This window comes from Tachyglossus aculeatus, chromosome 1 (genome assembly GCF_015852505.1).
Source record: "Tachyglossus aculeatus isolate mTacAcu1 chromosome 1, mTacAcu1.pri, whole genome shotgun sequence".
Classification (NCBI taxonomy): Eukaryota; Metazoa; Chordata; class Mammalia; order Monotremata; family Tachyglossidae; genus Tachyglossus; species Tachyglossus aculeatus.
This window is the reverse complement of record NC_052066.1, coordinates 11,085,985-11,105,284: the sequence shown is the minus strand read 5'-3', so window position 1 is coordinate 11,105,284 and position 19,300 is coordinate 11,085,985. Positions and strand designations below refer to the sequence as shown.

Sequence of the window (19,300 nt, the reverse complement as noted above, 5' to 3'; positions counted from 1 at the left end):
AACGGGCCCCCAGAGAAGGGCTGGAGGAGATGCTCCTAGGCCACGGTCTCAAAGAAGCCTGGTCTCCGGTGGAATGCAGGGTGCGGGGGTGGGATGTCGGTGGTCCTCATCAGGCTGAGGCAGGGTCTTGGCCCCCCGGCAGGCACTGGGTGATGGTCCCCCTGTCTCTCCGTCTCTCTCTCTCTCCCTGTCCATCTCCGTCTCTGTCGCTCTCCGCCGTCACCCTGTGCACTTCCTCTCTTCTCACTGCACATCCTGCTCCTTCTCACACATCAGCTCCACGTCCTCCTTCTGGGTTCACGGGCGGGACTCAGGGGATTTGGGGGGGATTTTAGGGGGGTGGGGGGGTCGTGGGCAGGGGGCGGTGGGGGGGCCCTCTTCTTCTCCCCGGCTCCCCGGGAGGGTGGGGGCTCATCGCTTCTGGCCCGCGCTGCCCATGACCTTGGCTACGAAGTTGACGATGGCGGCGGCCGGCTGGTTGGGGTCCAGCTCGGCGAAGAGGTGGCAGGCGTTGTCGGTCGTGCTGCCCTGCTTCCGGGCGACGAAGCCGAAGAGCCTGTGGGGGGTGGGGGACGCGATCGGACAGGTGGGGGGTGCAGTCGGGCAGGCCGGGGGTGGCGGGGCAGCAGAGAGGAGGGAAGAGAGAAGGGGGAGAAGGTTGTCGGGGGTGGAGAAGAGATGGGGGGAGGAATGGGAACAAAGGAAGGGAAAAAGGTAGAGGGAGGTGAAAGGTTGAAGGAAAAGAGATGGGGGAGCAAAGATGGAGAAATGAGGGATGAAATGGGGAAGTGCAAGAGGGAAACAGGAGAAGCAGAAACAATAAGCTTGAAGAAACTCAATCAGCTCTCTCTCCCACTGCACCCTAGCTTGCACACTTCACTGCTTTAATGCCCACCACCTCAACTGGGCCTCACGCTTAACGCTCTGGCTACGTGCCTCCCCATCAACTCCGTCCCCAAACCCAAAAGACTACAGCTTTTCCAGTCTTCAAGGCCCTCCTAAAATCCCAGCTCTCCAACTAACTTTCCCGGTGCTTAGTAAGTGCTCAATAAATACGATTGATTGACTGACTCCCTCCACAGCCTCAAAGTGTGCAAGCCCCCCAACTTCGTCTCACTAGATGGGCTAGTCTACAATGTCCTCCGTGTGTGTGTGTGTGTGTGTGTGTGTGTGCGTGCGTGTGTGCATGTGTGTGTGTGTTTGTGTGTGTTATGACAGTTCACGCCATTATTTAGTTGTGAGATCACTTTTCTGCCTGTCTTCCCCTATGGAGTGGAAACCCCCTGTGGGCAAGAAATGTGCTTCTTTTTTATGGTATTTGTTAATAATGATAATTAATAATAATTATGGTATTTGTTAAGCGCTTACTATAGGCCAAACACTGTTCTAAGCACTCGGGTAGATACAGGGTAATCAGGTTGTCCCACATGGGGCTCACAGTCTTCATCCCCATTTTCCAATTGAGGTAACTGAGGTGCAGAGAAGGTAAGTGATTTCCCCAAGGTCACACGACAGACAAGTGGTGGAGGAGGGATTAGAATCCATGTCCTCTGACTCCCAAGACCAGGCTCCTTCCACTAATCCCTGCTGCTTCTATATTTCTATATGCTGCTTGTTAGCACTTGCTACGTGCCAGGCACTGTTGTAAGCACTGGGATAGATACAAGGTCATCAGGTCGGACGCAGACTCCGTCCCACATAGGACTCACAGTCTTAATCCCCATTTTAAAGATGAAGTAACTGAGGCCCAGAGAAGTGAAATGACTTGACCAAGGTCACACAGCAGACAAGTGACAGCCAGGATTTGAATCCAGGTCCCCTGACCCGTGGGCCCGGGTTCTTTTCGCTAGGCCACACTCCTTCTCAGTCCATGCTTGTACTGTATTTCCCAAGTGTTAAACACGGTGTGTGGCACCCAACGGGTGCTTAGTAAAATCACTTAGGCTGCTCTTCCTCTCACGACAGGCCTCCCAATGTCCCATGGAAGTTGGGCAACTCTTTGGGTGGGGCCGAAGGTGATCGGACCCATTTTTCAGAAGAAAAACTGGGGGCTGAGGGAGGGTCTCAGGGGGACGTCCTCCGAGCCTGCCCTTGGTCTGAGAAGGCTGAGGAGGAGAAGGAGGCCTGGGGTTGGAGGATGGTGGGGGGTGGGGTCATTCCTGGATGGTCCAGACTTTGATCACCACTCTGGGGCGGGCTGGCACTGGAAACCAGTGATTCAGGCCTCAGGGCAAGAGGAATCCGGAATCCAGAAGCCCTACCTCGAACTCATCTATCTTGCCATTGACCTCTCGCCCCAGTCCTGCCTCTGGCCCGGAACGCCATCCCTCTTCGTAATAATAATAATAATAATGATGCTGATGGTATTTCGTAAGCACTTACTATGTGCAAAGCACTGTTCTAAGTGCTGGGGGGGGATACAAAGTGATCAGGTCGTCCCAAGTGGGGCTCACAGTCTTCATCCCCATTTTACAGATGAGGGAACTAAGGCTGCCAACTGTCATATCCGCCGACAATGACTCTCCCCTCCTTCAAAGCCTTACTGAAGGCCCATCTCCTCCAAGAGGCCTTCCCTGACTAAGCCCTGCTTTCGCCTTCTCCCCTTCCCTTCTGAGTCGCCCTGCCTTGCTCCCCGTATTCATCCCCCCCTCCCAGCCCCACACCACTTATATCCAGATCTGTCATTTTATTTATTAATAATAATGTCTGATTTCCCCTCAAGAGTGTAAACTCATTGTGGGAAGGGAATGTGTCTATTTATTGTTCTCTTGTCCTCTCCCAATTGCTTAGTACAGTGCACTGCACCCAGTGAGTGCTCAAATAATATGATTGACTGAATGAATGAAGCCCTAGGGTCCAGCTGCTGGCCACCTGGATTCTCTAGATGCTGTCTGGAGGTGAGGAGGAGGAGGAGGGTTCCAGACCTGCCTCCCCCAAGCAGTATGACGTAGTGGCTACAGCCCGGGCCCGGGAGTCAGAAGGTAACGGGTTCTAATCCCGGATCCGCCACTTGTCTGCTGTGTGACCTTGGGCAAGTCACTTCACTTCTCTGGGCCTCAGTTCCCTCATCTATAAAATGGGCATTGAGACGGGGTCCAACCCGACAAGCTTGCATCCATCCCAGTGATTAGGAGAGTGCCTGGCGCATAGTAAGCGCTTAACAAATACCACAATTATTATTATCACCACCCCCTCCCCACCCCCAGTCGGGCAACGCCACTTCCAAATTGGGAGCCAATGAGGTTATAAATACGAGCCTGTATGAGAACAGAATGTGAGCTGGACACTTCCAAGAGGTAGCCTGGCTCATTGGAGGGGGAAGGGAGAGAGGGGACAGCTGCGGATTCTAATTAAACACCCCTCAGCCCCTACCCACCCCCTCACCCCCAACCCGACCCCCTGGCTCCGACCGGCTGGCTAAAATTAGCGGTGCCAGGGAAGGAGGGCAGCTGGACTTCCTCAGCCTCAGCTCCCCGGCTGCTCCACCCAACCTGTCCGAAACCGCCCGCTGGGCCCCTGACTGCCCCCTCCCTTCCTGGCTCATTCATTCCTTCATTCAATCATATTTATTGAGCACTTACTGTGTGCAGAGCACTGTACTAAGCGCTTGGAAAGTTCAATTCGGCTCAAGCCCGTCTCCTCCAGGAAGCCTTCCCTGCCTGTCTCCTTCTGCCCCTCAACTCCCTCGGGATAGAGAAGCAGTGTGGCCTAGTAGAAAGAGCAGGGTCCTGGGAGTCAGAGGATCTGGGTTCTTATCTTATATGAGAAGTAGCATGGCTTAGTGGAAAGAGCACAGGCTTGGGAGTCAGAGGTCATGGATTCGAATCCCAGCTCTGCCACTTGTCAGCTGTGTGACCTTGGGCAAGTCACTTCACTTCTCTATGCCTCAGTTACTTCATCTGTAAAATGGGGATGAAGACCGTAAGCCCCACCTGGGACAACCTGATGACCTTGCATCTCCCCCAGCGATTAGAACAGTGCTTGGCCAATAGTAAGTGCTTAACAAATACCAACATCATCATTATTATTATTATTATTATTATTTTTATTATTATCATTATCATCATTATTATTATCCCAGCTCTGCCACCTTTCTGCTGTGGGACCTTCGCCAAGTCACTTCAATTCTCTGGGCCTCAGTTACCTCATCCGTAAAATGGGGATAAGACTGTGATCTCCATGTGGGGCAGGGACTATGTCTGACCTGATTAGTTTGTATCTATCCCAGCACTTAGAACAGTGCTTGGTACATAGTAAGTGCTTAACAAATACCATCATTATTATTAAGCATTATCTACCTAAGCATTTGGTATAGGGCTTGGGCACAAAATAAGCATTAAACAAATGCCATTTTAAGAAAAAAAATGTTCTGACTTTCCTGGGCTACTCTGGTGGGGAGTGTCCTAGCGGGGGTGGTGTTGGCCGGGGGGGGGGTCTTCCCAGCTCCCTAGTCGGATGGAAGCTCCCCAAGGGTGGGGTTCATAACCCCTGGACCCCCTATCCAGTACAGGCACAGCGTGGCTTAGTGGCAAGAACATGGGCTTGGGAGTCAGAGGTCATGGGTTCTAATCCCAGCTCCGCTGCTTGTCAGCTGTGTGACTTTGGGCAAGTCATTTAACTTCTCTGAGCCTCAGTTACCTCATCGGTAAAATGGGGATTAAGACTGTGAGCCCCACGTGGGACAACTTGATCACCTTGTATCCCCCCAGCACTTAGAACAGTGCTCTGCACATAGTAAGTGCTTAACAAATGTCATTATTTGTTTCTCTGTGCCTCAGTTACCTTATCTGTAAAATGGGGATGAAGATTGTGAGCCCCCCCTTGGGACAACCTGATTACCTTGTATCTACCCCAGTGCTTAGAACAGTGCTTGGCACATAGTAAGCACTTAAAAAATAAATAAATAAATAAATAAAAAACCTGGGAGCTCAGTGAAGATTTGGTGACTGACGATAAATCAATCAATGGTATTTACTGAATGCTTACTATGTGCAGAGCACTGTACTAAGTGCTTGGGAGAGGACAATACAACAGAGAATTAGCGGACAAGTTCCCTGTTCATGATAGTAGCCCAACACCCACCCAGATCCACCCTTCTCAAGCTCTCCTCCACACTGCTATAGTGGATAGAGCCTGGGCCTGGATGTCAGAGATCATGGGTTCTAATTCTGGCTTCTCCACTTGTCTGCTGTGTGACCTTGAGCAAGTCATTTCACTTCTTTGGGCCTCAGTGACCTCATCTGGAAAATGGGGATTGAGACTGCAAGCCCCATGCTCTCTGTGTGACTTTGGGCAAGTCACTTAACTTCTCTGTGCCTCAGTTACCTCATCTGTAAAATGGGGATTAAGACTGTAAGTCCCATGTGGGACAACTGGATACCATGTATCTGCCCCAGAGCTTAGAACAGTGCTTGACACACAGTAAGTGCTTACAAATACCATCATTATTATTATTACTTCCCAAGTGCTTAGTATAGTGCTCTGCACATAGTAAGCACTCAATAAATACGACTAAATGAATGAATGAATATTACCCCCTCCCTACCCCACAGCACTTGTGTATATATGTACATATCTATAACTCTATATTAATGCCTGTTTTACTTGTTCTGATGTGTATTATATATGTATAATTCTATTTAATTATATTGATGCTATTGATGCCCCTTGATGTTCACTTCCACCCCACCTCCCCCAACCAGCCAGGCTCTAGCCAAGGTCAACAGTGGTCAAATTTTTTTATCTTCCCTCCAATCCGCCCTGCCTCAGGAGGGGTGGGGAGGAATGGGGGTCCTGGCTCTAATTTTCTTGCCTCCTCCAATCCTCCCCAACCCCCCAATGCAGTGCCCCTTTCCCACAACACCCATTTACAGGGGAGAGAAGCAGCATGGCTCAGTGGAAAGAGCCCAGGCTTTGAAGTCAGAGGTCATGGGTTCAAACCCCTGGCTCTGCCAATTGTCAGCTGTGTGACTTTGGGCAAGTCACTTAACTTCTCTGTGCCTCAGTACCTCATCTGTAAAATGGGGATTCAGACTGTGAGCCGCCCATGGGACAACCTGATCACCCTGTAACCTTCCCAGAGCTTAGAACAGTGCTTTGCACATAGTAAGTGCTTAATAAATGCCATTATTATTATTATTATTATTATTATTACTGTCTACTGACCGTAGGGGACAGACCACTGAGTGACCCCATGACCCTGCCTTGGGACACCCAAACATGCCCCTTCCTGTGCACGGCTGCCTGGAAGGAGGGGGAGGGTCTCCAGGGGGACCCAGAACCATCCCATCTTCCCCCCATCCTGCCCTGGAGGGATCAGCTGTGTGACCTTGGGCAAGTCACTTAACTTCTCTGGGCCTCAGTTCCCTCATCTGTAAAATGGGGGTGAAGACTGTGAGCTCCATGTGGGACAACCTGATTACTTTGTATCCCCCAAGCGCTTAGAACAGTGCTTTGCACATAGTAAGCGCTTAACAAATGCTATTATTATTATTATTATTATTATTATTATTATTATGATTATTATTATTATTATTATTATGACAGCCCCCTACCTGGAGACAGGGAGCTAGACCGGATGAGCCCCTGAGGACTCTGGGAGGAAGTTGCTCAGGGGCTTCCACCCTCAGCTCAGTTTGGAGGAGAATGCTTGGCTACAGGATGGAAGGGGTCCCTTGTCCAGGGACTGATCCCTCAATGGGGTGGGGGGTGAGACGAGGAAGAGGAGGAGGGAGGGCAGGGAGGAGGGAGAGGAGGAGGAGGGAGAGGGGGAGGAGGACTTACTTGGCAGACATACCACTACCAATGTCGCAGCCTTCCGCTTTAGTCCACCTGAGGGAGGAGATGAGATGACCTTGAGCCTTCTGACCACTGGCCCTGCTGGGCCAACCTTCTCACTGGACCTCCATCTAACCAATTTCAGCACCGACCCCTCGCCCACTTTCTGCCTCTGTCCCGAATGCCCACGCTCCTCAAATCCGACAGACAACCAATCTCCCCTCCTTCAAAGCCTTATTGGAGGCACACACCTCTAGACTGTAAGCTTGTCTCTAGACTGTAAACTCGTCGTGGACAGAAAATGTGTCAGTTAATTGTTGTATTGTACACTTCCAAGCACTTAGTACAGTGCTCTGCACACAGTAAACGCTCAATAAATACAACTGAATGAATCAATCTCCTCCAGGAGACCTCCCCTAACTAAACCCTCCTTACTTCCCAAGGGCTTAGAGAAGCAGCATGGCTCAGTGGAAACAGCCTGGGCTTTGGAGTCAGAGGTCATGGGTTCAAATCCCGGCTCTGCCACATGTCAGCTGTGTGACTTTGGGCAAGTCACTTTACTTCTCTGTGCCTCAATTACCTCATCTGTAAAATGGGGATTAAGACTGTGTGCCCCCAGTGGGACAACCTGATCAGTTTGTAACCTCCCCAGCGCTTAGAACAGTGCTTTGCACATAGTAAGCGCTTAATAAATGCTATCATCATCATTATTATTATTATTATTACTTCTTCTCCCACTCCCTTCTGCGTCACCCTGACATGTACCCTTTATTCATCCCCCCTCCCAGCTCCACACCACTTAGGTCCATATCTGTAATTTATTCATTTCTATTAATGTCTGTCTCCCTCTCTAGACTGTAAGCTCCTTGTGGGCAAGGAATGTGTCTGTTCTAGTGTACTCCCCCAAGTGCTTAGGACAGTGCTCTGCACCCAGAAAGTGTTCAGTAAATACGATTGACTGACTGACAGGGGGTTGTGGGGGGACTCCTTCCGCACCCCCTCATTACCCCTCTTTTCAGGGGTGGGGGAGAGGGGGAGATGCCAAATGCCCAGGCTTGTCTGCCATACTCCCACAGGGACATGGCACTCTCTCTCTCTCTCTCTCTCTCTCTCTCTCTCTCTCTCTCTCTCTCTTCTCTCTCTCTCCTCTCTCTCTCTCTCTCTCTCTCTCTCTCTCTCTCTCTCTCTCTCTCTCTCTCTCTCTCTCTCCCCCTCCCTCCCTCCCTCTCCCTCTCTCTCTCTCTCACACACACACACACACCCTCAGAGCAGAGCCAGGTAAAGACTTACTTCCGATCCTGAGGGTCCAGGTCACAGAAGGTGATGGAGCTGAGGGGATAGTGCCTCCGGAAGAAGAGCCTGTAACAGGATCATGGAAGAAGAGTCAGATTTAGTCCTTTCCCCCACCCAGGGCCATGGCTCTGGGCCCCCTGTCCATCCCACCCTCTGCCACCCTCCCTAGCCCCCCGACCCACCGTCTCATCAGGCTTCGGGCTGACGGCCCCCGGGCCCAAGAGAAGGATGCCCTCCCTCTACACATCTGCCAAACTAGCTCTCTTTCTCCCTTCAAAGTCCTACTGAGAGCTCACCTCCTCCAGGAGGCCTTCCCAGACTGAGCCCCCCCATTTCCTCTGCTCCTCCTCCCCTCCCCATTGCTCCCACTCCCCCCCTCTGCCCTACCCCCTTCCCCTCCCCACAGCACTTGTCTATATTTGTACATATTTATTACACTATTTATTTTATTAATAATGTTTATAGAGCTATAATTCTATTTATCTTTTCTGATGATATTGACACCTGTCTACTTGTTTTGTTTTGTTGTCTATCTCCCCCTTCTCCACTGTGGGCCCGTTGTTGGGTAGGGACTATCTCTATCTGTTGCCAAATTGTACTTTCCAAGCACTTAGTCCAGTGCTCTGCACAAAGTAAGAATTCAATAAATACGATTGAATGAATGAATGAATGAATGAATGAATTAGGCTCCTGGGGTCTTGGTGGGCCGACAGACCATGAGCAGGCAGCTCTGCCGACCAACCCCCACCCATCAAGGTTGCACCGAAAAAACCCCGCTCCAGGTAGCCCGGCCCCCAAGGTAAACTCGGATCTGGCAGAGGGGGGATCTCTGCCCAAGGAAATGGAGGATGGTACTTGTTAAGCACTTACTATGTTCTAAGTGCTGGGAGTATTTGTTAAGCACTTACTATGTTCTAAGCACTGGGGTAGATACCGTCAATCAGGTTGGACTTAGTCCCTGTCCCACATGGGATTCACGGTCTTAATCCCCATTTGACAGATGAGGTAACTGAGGCACAAAGAATTCACTTCTCTGTGAAGTGACTTGCCCAAGGTCAACCTTCAGATGAGTGGCAGAAGCAGCATTAGAACCCAGGTCAGAAGGACCCCCCCAGGCCCATGTGTTCCCCTGGGCCAGGGAGCATCTCCCGGGGCAGGGGCTGGGGGCTTCTCATCTGGAGAGGCTCGGGGCAGCCTGCCTTGCACGAAGTAAGCAGCGTGGCTGGAGAAGCAGCGTGGCTAAGTGGAAAGAGCCCGGGCTTTGGAGTCAGAGGTCATGGGTTCAAATCCCGGCTCCGCCAACTGTCAGGTGTGTGACTTTGGGCAAGTCACTTCACTTCTCTGTGCCTCAGTTACCTCCTCTGTAAAATGGGGATTAAAATTGTTAGCCCCCCCATGGGACAACCTGATCACCTTGTAACCTCCCCAGCGCTTAGAACAGTGCTTTGCACATAGTAAGCGCTTAACAAATACCCTCATTATTATTGTTATTATCATTACTAGTAAGCGATAACCTCTCAGTAAGGTGGGCTCGGCTGAGGTCAGAGGGCCGTCGAGATAATAATAATAATAATAATAATAATAATAATAATAATAATAATTTTGGTATTTGTTAAGCGCTTACTATGTGCCAAGAACTGCTCTAACCACTGGGGGAGATACAAGGTAATCAGGTTGTCCCATGTGGGGCTCACAGTCTTTAATCCACATTTTCCAGATGAGGGAACTGAGGCACAGAGAAGTGAAGTGACTTGCCCAAAGTCACACAGCTGATAAGTGGCAGAGCCGGGATTAGAACCCACGACCTCTGACTCCCAAGCCCGGGCACTTTCCACTGAGCCACGCTGCTTCTCATGCAGGAGGTGGTGGCCAATGAGGGAGGGATGACAGGCAGAGCATGGCTCAACTTAGTACAGTGCTCTGCACACAGTAAGCACTCAATAAATACGACTGACTGAATGAATGGAAAGAGCATGGGCTTGGGAGTCAGAGGTCATGGGTTTTTTTCCCGACTCTGCCACTTGTCTGCTATGTGACTTTGGGCAAGTCACTTTGCTTTTCTGGGCCTCAGTTCCCTCATCTGTAAAATGGGGATGAAGACTGTGAGCCACACAGGGGACAACCTGATGACCTTGTATCTCCCCCAGCGCTTAGAACAGTGTTTGGCACATAGTAAGCACTTAACAAAATCCATCATTATTATTATTATTATTATGGTAGAGGGGCAGGGTGGGGCCATAGGGGTCAGTGGGTGGGGAGAGGAGGAAGGGGGAGGGGAGGGGGTCCTTACTTCCTCTGGTTGTCGGTCAGCGTGATCCCCTGGGCAGACACTTTGAAGTGGACGATGGTGGCGGCAGGAGCGGGGTTGGTGGCCAGGGTCTCCGAGGCGGCCTTGGAGATGGCCTGGGGCCCAGTCAGAGACTCCATGTCCACGGAGTTGATGAAGACGACATTGCAGGCTGGGAAGTAGTGGGTCAAGGTCAAAGGTCGGTGGGGAAGCCGGGAGGGAGGCTGACCCCAGCCCGGCTCTCCTGGGGGTTCTCAGACCACCCCTGGCCTGAGTCGGTGATTCCTTTCGGCTCAGGGTGTCACTCTCCACTTCATGACTGTAAGCTCATCCCTCTAGACTGGAAGCTCATTGTGGGTGGGAAAGGTGTCCATTGTTTTACTGGACTCTCCCTAGTGCTTCATATGGTGCTTTGCATGTAGTAAGTGCTCAATTCGATTGAATGAAATCGCCAGCTCAACTGCGTTGGAGAGGGGGGTCATGGCTGAGAAGGTGGCTGGGGGATACCAGGCAACACCACCAGTCTGGGAGCTTCCTGATGGCAGGGATTGTTTCTACTAACTCTACTGGACTCTCCCAAGCGCTCAGTACAGCGCTCTGCACATAGCAGACTAAAAGCTCTTTGAGGGTAAGGATCGTGTCTACCAATTCTATTGCAATGTACCTTGCCAAACATCTTCACCCAGAAAGCCACTCAATACCATCGATTGATGGATGGCTGGAAGACTCTCCAAAGGAACCCCAACTTTGGAAAGATGTCCCCACTTCTGCTCTGGAAGCTCTGCCCCTCTTGTCAGGGAGTGGGGAAGCTTGGAAATGGGACTGGGGGGGTGCCAGAGCCGCTGGGTTCCCCCCGGGTCAGGGTCAGGTCCAGGACTCGATACTCACCCGCCCCTTGCTTCAGCAGGTCGGGGGCGGAGCTGGCCGGCAGGGAGTTCTCTCTTGTTTCATCCGTGGGATCTGAGGTAGAGACAGCAGGTTCAGAGGGAGAGAGATGGAGCCAGGGCCCCCCGGAACCCTCAGACCTCCTTCCTCCTTCCCTCTGATCCCTCTGGCTTCCCCATCAGAGATGGCCAAGTCACTGACAGCCGGACGGCAGGCACCAAAAACGGGACACGTTGACCGTTGGCGTTTTCTAGCCTGTGAGCCCATTGTGGAAAGGGATTGCCTCTCTCTATTTGCTATACTGTACTTTCCCAAGCGCCTAGTTCAGTGCTCTGCACACAGTAAGCGCTCAATAAATACGGTCAAATGAATGACCGTTGGCGTTGGTCAGTTATCGGGGTGATCTAGGTGTGCATCTGTTGGTCTGAGGGCTGGTCTGAGGGTGATTTGAGAGCTCCCCGCCCTGGGGAAGGTCACAGATCAGGTGGTTCACAGACTGAGGGCTCACAGACTGTGAGCTCACTGGCCAGGCGGGTGGCAGGCCAGGTGGCTCGCAGTCTGAGGGAATCACAGACTGAGGACTCACAGACTGAGGATTCAGAGACTGAGGATTCATAGCCTGAGAGCTCACAGACTGAGGGGTCACAGGTCGGGTGACTCACAGGCCAGGTGACTCACAGGTCAGATGACTCACAGGCCAGGCCTCTCACTGGCCATGAGCCAGACTTGCCAGATGCAGATTCCATTGACCTGATTCCCATTTGTCGGAATTCCAAAGCAGAGAATCAGGCCCCGTTCTTTAAGCAGCACGAACCCCACCTAATGTCTGCTGCTGACCGGAGGTCATTCTGTCTATTCCCCTGCCACTGGGCACGACTGCTCCTAAAATCCCCAGGCACAAGAATCTCTCTTTCTCTCTCCGTTTCTTTCTCTGTCTCTATATTGCTCTGTTTCTGTCTTTGTCCCTAATTCTTTCTTTTATTCTCTCACTGTCTCCCTCTCATGTCCCTCTCTCCATGGGTCTTTTTCACTCTGTCTCCCACTCTGTATCTCTCTCACTCTACCTCTCACTTCCTCTCTCATCTCCTTCATGGTCTCTCTTTCTGACTGTTTTTCTCGCTGTCTCCTGTTTCTCTCACCATCTCCTTCTCTGTCTGTAACTCCCTCTGTCTCTCTCATTCTCTCTCTGTGTCTTTCTCTTTATCTCTGCTTCTTTCACTCTGTCTCTCTCACCATCTGGCTTTATCGCTTGGTCCCCTCTTATTCTGTCTCTGTTTCTCCCACTCTGTCTCGCTGGCTTCTGCTTTCTGTCTATCTCACGCTGTCTCTCTCACTCCATCTCTCTGTCTCTGTTTCTCCAGAGTTAACAACATTCTGGGAAAAAGTTTCCAGGCCTCCTCTTCCTCTAATTCCTCCTCCTCCTCTTTCTCCTCTTCTTCCTCCTCCTCCTTCCAGGGCTTCCTGCTCCAGTACTGCCCCCTCCCACCCCTACCAGACAGTCTCTCAGCTGAGGCTCCTTCCCACCCCCAACCTTTTCTTTTTAAATTGTATTTGTCAAGTGCCCGCTATGTGCCGGACATTGTAGTAAGTGCTGGGGCAGATCCAAGCTAATCAGGTGGGACACAGTCCGTGTCCCACATGGGGCTCACAATCTCAATCCCCATTTTACAGATGAGTAACTGGCCCAGAGAAGATAAGTGATTTGCCCACAGTGACAGAGCAGATAGGTGGTGGAACTGGGATTAGAACCCAGGTCTTTCCGACAACCAGGCCCAGGGCCTATCCACTAGGCCACACTGCATCTCCCTTGACCCATAGGGTGAAGTGAGGACTGGGATTGCATTCATTCATTCATTCATATTCATATTTCCGGTTCTAATCTCGGCTCTGTCACTTGTCAGCTGTGTGACTTTGGGCAAGTCATTTAACTTCTCTGTGCCTCAGTTCCTTCATCTGTAAAACGGGGATTAATATTGTGAGCCCCACGTGGGACAACCTGATCACCTTCTATCTACCCCAGTGCTTAGAACAGTGCTTGGCACATAGTAAGCGCTTTAACAAATGCCATTATTATTATTATTATTATTATTATTATTATTATCATTTATTGAGTGCTTACTGTGAGCAGAGCATTGTGCTAAGCACTGGAAAGCACAATCCGGCAACAAAGAGAGACAATCCCTGCCTACAATGGGCTCACAGAATAGCGTATGTGCTGAATGATAATAATAATAATAATAATGGTATTTCTTAAGAGCTTACTATATGCCAAGCACTGTTCTAAGCACTAGAGTATATACAAGAAATCTGGTTGTCCCCCGTGGGGCTCACAGTCTTAATCCCCATTTTACAGAGAAGGTTAACAGGCACAGAGAAGTGAAGTGACTTGCCCAAAGTCACACAGCTGACAAATGGTGGAGCCGGGATTGGAACCCAAGACCCCTGACTCCCAAGCCTGTGCTCTGAAATCAGAAACAGGGGACGCAAGCTGATCTTCCATGTTCCAGCTATCAGGGCTCCCCCAAGCCCAGCTGGGGCTCCCTCTCACCACCACCATTTTGTCTGCTAGCTCCACATACAAAAAAGGCCCAAGGATTGAAAGAACAAGATGGGCTCAAAGGAAAATGGGTGGTGGGTCTGAAATTCCTGGACCACATTCTGCCTCGCCTTTCAGCTTCACTTTTCCCGGGGAAACTCTCCACGGGGGCTCTAGGGGCTCTCAGCCTGGGAGAGGAGGAGAGGGAGGTGAGCTGTGGGGAATGTAGGTGGGGTCTAAGCCTGGATTGTCCAACCCCCCCACCCCCGAATTCCTGCAGTCACATCCGCTCGGAAAGTCTTTGGCAAGACTGTGGAGTTGGGACTTGAGATAAGTCTGCATTCTTTCCTCTTTCCAAAGGGCACATTGGGATTCTTGCCAGGGTCCATCCCCACCTCAGGCCTCCCCTGCCTCCCTCTTTCCTCCCCTTTCCCTATTCTCCTTTCCTCTTCTATCCCTCTCTTCCATCCCTCTCCTCCCCTTCTTCTTTCCTCTCCCTCCCTACTCCAACCCCAGGGTGGTCCTCCCTCCCCGGGCGCAAGCGCACGCGCGCGTGCACACACACACACACACACATGCACACACACACACATGCACACACACACACACACTCTCTCTCTCTCTCTCTCTCTCTCTCTCTCTCTCACTTGCCGGTCTCCTACCTCTCTCCGGGATGACGAGTTTGCAGGGCAGGGCCAGTGGGATGACAGAGTGCTGGTATACCAACGCAGACAGACTCCCTGTGGAGACAGAGATCGGCCATCCAGCCATCTCCTGGCAGCCCGAGCTGAGCCTCTGGGGATGCCCAGCCCTGGGAGATGACCAGGACAGGGTGACCAGCAGCCCATACTGAGCTTCTAGGGACACCGAGACAGGGTGAGCGGCAGTCCAGGGTGAGCCCACGGAGATGCCAGGTGCAGGATGATCTGACAGCTTGGACTACGCTTGTTGGCCTGCTCCGGTTAGGGTGATCAGAAGTCCAGGCTGAGCCCATGGGACGCTTGGGGAAAGGTGAACAGCAACCTGGACTGAGATTATGGGGATGCCAGGGGCAGGGTCCAATAGCCCATGGGGAAGCCTGGGGCAGAGTGACCAGTAACCCTGGCTTAGCCCATGAGGATGCCTGGGGCAGGATGACCAGCAGCCCGGACTGAGGTTACAGGGATGCCAGGGGCAGTGTGAACAGAAGCCCAGACTGATCCTCTAGGGCCACCGGGACAGAGTGACTGGCAGTCTGGGCTGAGTCCGTGAGGATGCTGGGGGTGGGATGATCTGACAGTTTGGGCTGAGCTCGGGGGTCTGTTCCAGGCCGGGTGATCAGAAGTCTGGACTGAGCCCTTGGGGATGCCTGGGGTAGGGTGACCAGTAGCCCGGAATAAGATCAGGGGGATGCCAGGGGTCAGGGTGACCAGCAGCCCAGACTAAGATCGGGGGGATGACAGGGGAAGGGTGACCAGCATCCCAGACTGAGCTCATGTGGCCACTCTGGGCAGGGCGACCAGCAGCCTGGGCTAATTTCGTGGGGCTGTTCTGGGCAGGGGGACCAGCAGCCCAGAATAAGGCCATGGGGACCCCCAGAACTTAAGACATCCCTCCCCATGACCTTAAACTGTAAGCTCGCTGTGGGCAGGGAATGTCTGCTATGTTTTTGTATTGTACTCTCCCAATCACTTAGCGCGCACAATAAGTGCTCAATAAACATGATTGACTGACTGTCTCCAGGGAAACACCCATCCTCGAAGCCCCAAAGATGGAGATACTGGTGCTTCCTCTGGGACCTGCTAGGGATCAACAGCCCTCTCCATAAGGGAAGTCTAACTAAAATCCGGCCTGCTGCTGCAATACCTCACACTCTCTCCAGCTCCTCCAAGAGACCTTCCCCAATTAAGCTCTTGCTTCCCTGTCAAAGTGAGGAGCAGTATGGCATAGTGGATAGAACACAGGCCTGGGAGTCAGAAGGTCATGGGTTCTAGTCCCAGCTCTGCTACTTGTCTGCTGTGTGACCTTGGGCAAGTCACTTTACTTCTCTGGGCCTCAGTTTCCTCATCTGTAAAATGAGGATTGAGACTGTCAGCCCCACGTGGGACAGGTACTGTGTCCAACCTGATTTCCTTGTATCTACCCCAGTGCTTAGCACAGTGTCTGGCACATGGTAAGTGCTTAACAAATACCATAATTATCATTATTAAAGCATTCCCTCCCACATTGTCTTGGCATTTGATTCTGTCCCCTTCAAGCACTTGATATTCACCCTACCCTCAATCCGATAGGATTTACGTCCAGATCACTAATTCATGTACCTATATTAATGTCGGTCTCCCCCTCTAGACCAAAAACTTCCTGTGGGCAGGGATCATGTCTACTGACTCTGTTGTATTGTACTGTTAATATTATTCATTCATTCACTCATTCAATCGTATTTATTGAGTGCTTACTGTGTGCAGAGCACTGTACTAAGCACTTGGGAAGTACAAGTTGGCAACATATAGAGACGGTCCCTACCCAACAACAGGTTCACAGTCTAGAAGACTATTATTACTCTCCCAAGTGCTTAATAAGGAGCTCTGCACACAGTAAGCACTCAATAAATAGCATCGGTCAATGGACTGATTAACAGAACACAGCCCCTCAGAGGACCTGACTCCGGGCCAAGGCTTGGCTTGGAGCATGGGAGACCAGTGCGGGCCTTGGGACTGGGAGGAGCGGGAGGGATCTGCAGCAGGAGGGATGGAGGATAGACTGCCAGCAGCCAGATCCGGCCGGGAGTACGTACCAAAGTTTGGCTCATTGGGGCAGCCCTTGAGCTTCACACCCCGGGGCCCGGTCTCGATCAGGAAGTGACGCACTAACTCGTTGGCGAGGTCTCCTGTGGAAGGAAGCGCACGGGACAATGGGCCGTCTCCTGGCACCACACACCCAGCCCTCCCTCTGCCCTCCTTCCTGCTCTCCCTCTCTCACTCTCTATCCCTCTCTCCCCATCCCTCTCTCCTTTTCCTTCCCTCTCTCCCTCTTTCCCTTCTTCCCTCCCTCTCTTTTTCCCTTCCTCCCTCTGTCTTTCCCTTCATTCCTCTCCCCCCACCTCTCCCCACTCTATCCCTCCCTCTCCCACCACTCTCCCCCTCCTTTTGTCTCCCTCTCCCTCTCTCTCCCTCTCTCCCCCCTCCTCCTTCCCTCTCTCTCCCTTTCCTTCCCTTCCTCCATCTCTCCCTCCTTTCCTCTCCCCACTTTCTCTATCCCTCTCTCCCTCCCTCTCCCCACTTTCTCTATCCCTCCCTCCCTCTCTCTCCCACCTCTCTCCCTGCTCCCTTTCTCCCTCTCCTTCTTTCCCTTTCTGCCTCTCTCTCCCCGCTTTCCTTCTCTCCCTCCCATCCTCTCCCCTTTTCTTCCCCTCTCTTGCCTCCTCTCTCTCTCTTGCCCCCTCCTTCCCTTTATGTTTTCCCCTCTCTCTTCCACTCCCTTCCTCTCCCCTTCCACTCCCCTCTGCTCCCTCTCCTTCTCTCCCTCTTTCTTCCCATCTTCAGGGCTCAAGGCTGAGGCCATCTCCTCTCAGATTTCTCGAATCTCCAAGCTTCCCTCTCCCTGCACCCTTCCGCAAGCCATCGGGGGCAGGATAAGGGGCTGGCATGCAGGGGGCTGTGAACCTCTCTGGGGGCGGGTTACCTTTCTTGCTCTGTTGGAGGACAGTGGGCGGAGGGGAGGCCACCTTGACCGCTAGCCCATAGGCCCCTCGGAAGGAGTGGCTGTCACGGATGATGAAGGCGCCAGGCTCCTGGTCCTTGAGGAGCGTGATGGCTGCAGGGAAGACCAGGAAGCCAAGAAGCGGTGTGTCAGCGACCCCCAGCCCACCTTCTGGCCTCAGGAGACCCGTGGGGGGGGGGGGGGGGGGGGAAGGGGGAGATTAGGAGTCAGGGCTCCTGGGCCTGACTTCCACTCCTTCCCCCGTCCTTCTAGGGAACGCAGAACCCAATCCCTTCCCTAGTTTCCCCCATCTGTGAAATGGGTGAACCCAAACAGGTTGGCTGCTTCAACCCCCAACTTCAGGTCGACTCGGGTGGGAGCTGGTCTCTCCTGGGACTGAGTGATCTCTAGGAAAGAGCCCCCACAGTTCTCTCTCCCTCCTTCCCTCGGCTCTTCCTGTTCGGTGTCGGGAAGTCCGTGCCACCCCAGCTCGTCCGTGCCACCCCAGCTCTGAATCCCACTGGCTCCAGCGGGTGAGAAGGCAGCAAGGGTGATGTATCTGTGAAATGCTTCCACAGAGAGATGGAGAGAGGCCAGGGAAATGAAGAAAGCTTGGCTTCCGAGCACGTTCTACGCCCCAGTCATCCTGGTGGATTCGGGATACATTCTAGGCCCCAACCATCATGGTGGCTTCTAGGTATGTTCTAAGTCCCAACTGTCCCAGTGGCCTCTAGGTATGTTCTAGGCCCCAACCGTCCCAGTGGCTTCTGAGTATGTTCTTGGCCCCAACAATCCCACTGGATTTTGGGTACGTTCTAGGTCCCAACTGTCCCGGTGGATCCTGGATAGGCCCCAACCAACCCGGTCCCTGGTGAAGGCGAGGGAGGTGGCCCCACCCGGAGGCAGGTGGATGGCTCAGATGACCCCCACTGGGGCCACCACTCACCCTGCTCCCTGGTGATCTCAGGCTTGTACCAATACTTGGAGGTGTCCTGGACAAACTTGACGTGGGCCCGGGTCTCAGGACTGCTGTCTGAGGGGGCCAAAAGACAGAAGCGGTTAGTCAGGCCTCTGACCTGCTCCAAGAAACACAAGATCAGGACAGGTCATCTGAACCACCCCCCAGCCTTCAACCACCCCATCATCATCATCATCATCAATCGTATTTATTGAGCGCTTACTGTGTGCAGAGCACTGTACTAAGTGCTTGGGAAGTACAAGTTGGCAACATATAGAGACAGTCCCTACCCAACAGTGGGCTCACAGTCTAAAAGCTGAAGTCCAGAGCTGAAGTCCCTCACAGTCCAGAGCTGAAGTCCCTCTGGATTGTGAGCTCGTTGTGGGTAGGGAATGTGTCCACCAACTCTGTTGGACTGTACTCTCCCAAGCGCTTACTACAATGCTCTGCACCCAGGAAGTGCTCAGTGAATACCACTGCCTGGTTGAGAAGTCTTGGCTGGCCTCTTCTTCTCCAAAAACAAGAAGCTTCCCCTCCCCTGCTGTCCTCATTCCTGCATGCCACACCTGCTGTGGTCAGGAAGTCCTTTCTGTTATCTAACCCAAATCTCTCTTGCTGCAGCATCTCTTGTTCTCCTGCTCACAACAGCCTTGAAGCCTGTTATTCAATCCCCTCGGTCTTCTCCAGGCTCAATCAATAAACCCCTCAGCTGTCCCTTCTAGGTCTGATAAATCCCTGTTCTCTCTCCCGCTTAGGCTGTGAGCCTGGGTCTGACCTGATTAAGACTGTGAGCCCCATGTGGAACAGAGACTGTGTCCAACCCAATTTGCTTGTATCCACCCCAGTGCTTAGTACAGTGCCTGGAGCATAATAAGTGCTTAACAAA

The 19,300-nt window shown here is 52.3% G+C and overlaps 1 protein-coding gene across 2 annotated transcripts in view; it reads right to left on the bottom strand.

Moving 5' to 3' along the window:
• Positions 1-335: 335 nt before the first annotated feature.
• TNS1 (tensin 1) overlaps positions 336-19,300 on the bottom strand; it is a 225,574-nt gene continuing 206,609 nt past the window's right edge. For both annotated transcript variants that reach the window (XM_038760090.1, XM_038760131.1), the window contains 9 exons: positions 18,403-18,489; positions 17,439-17,570; positions 16,552-16,644; positions 14,441-14,518; positions 11,246-11,317; positions 10,361-10,529; positions 8,068-8,136; positions 6,784-6,831; positions 336-556 (listed from right to left, as the gene is read on the bottom strand). In XM_038760090.1, the coding sequence (XP_038616018.1) occupies positions 412-556; positions 6,784-6,831; positions 8,068-8,136; positions 10,361-10,529; positions 11,246-11,317; positions 14,441-14,518; positions 16,552-16,644; positions 17,439-17,570; positions 18,403-18,489 (893 nt within the window). In that variant the 3' untranslated portion in view covers positions 336-411. The remainder of the gene's footprint in view (positions 557-6,783; positions 6,832-8,067; positions 8,137-10,360; positions 10,530-11,245; positions 11,318-14,440; positions 14,519-16,551; positions 16,645-17,438; positions 17,571-18,402; positions 18,490-19,300) is intronic.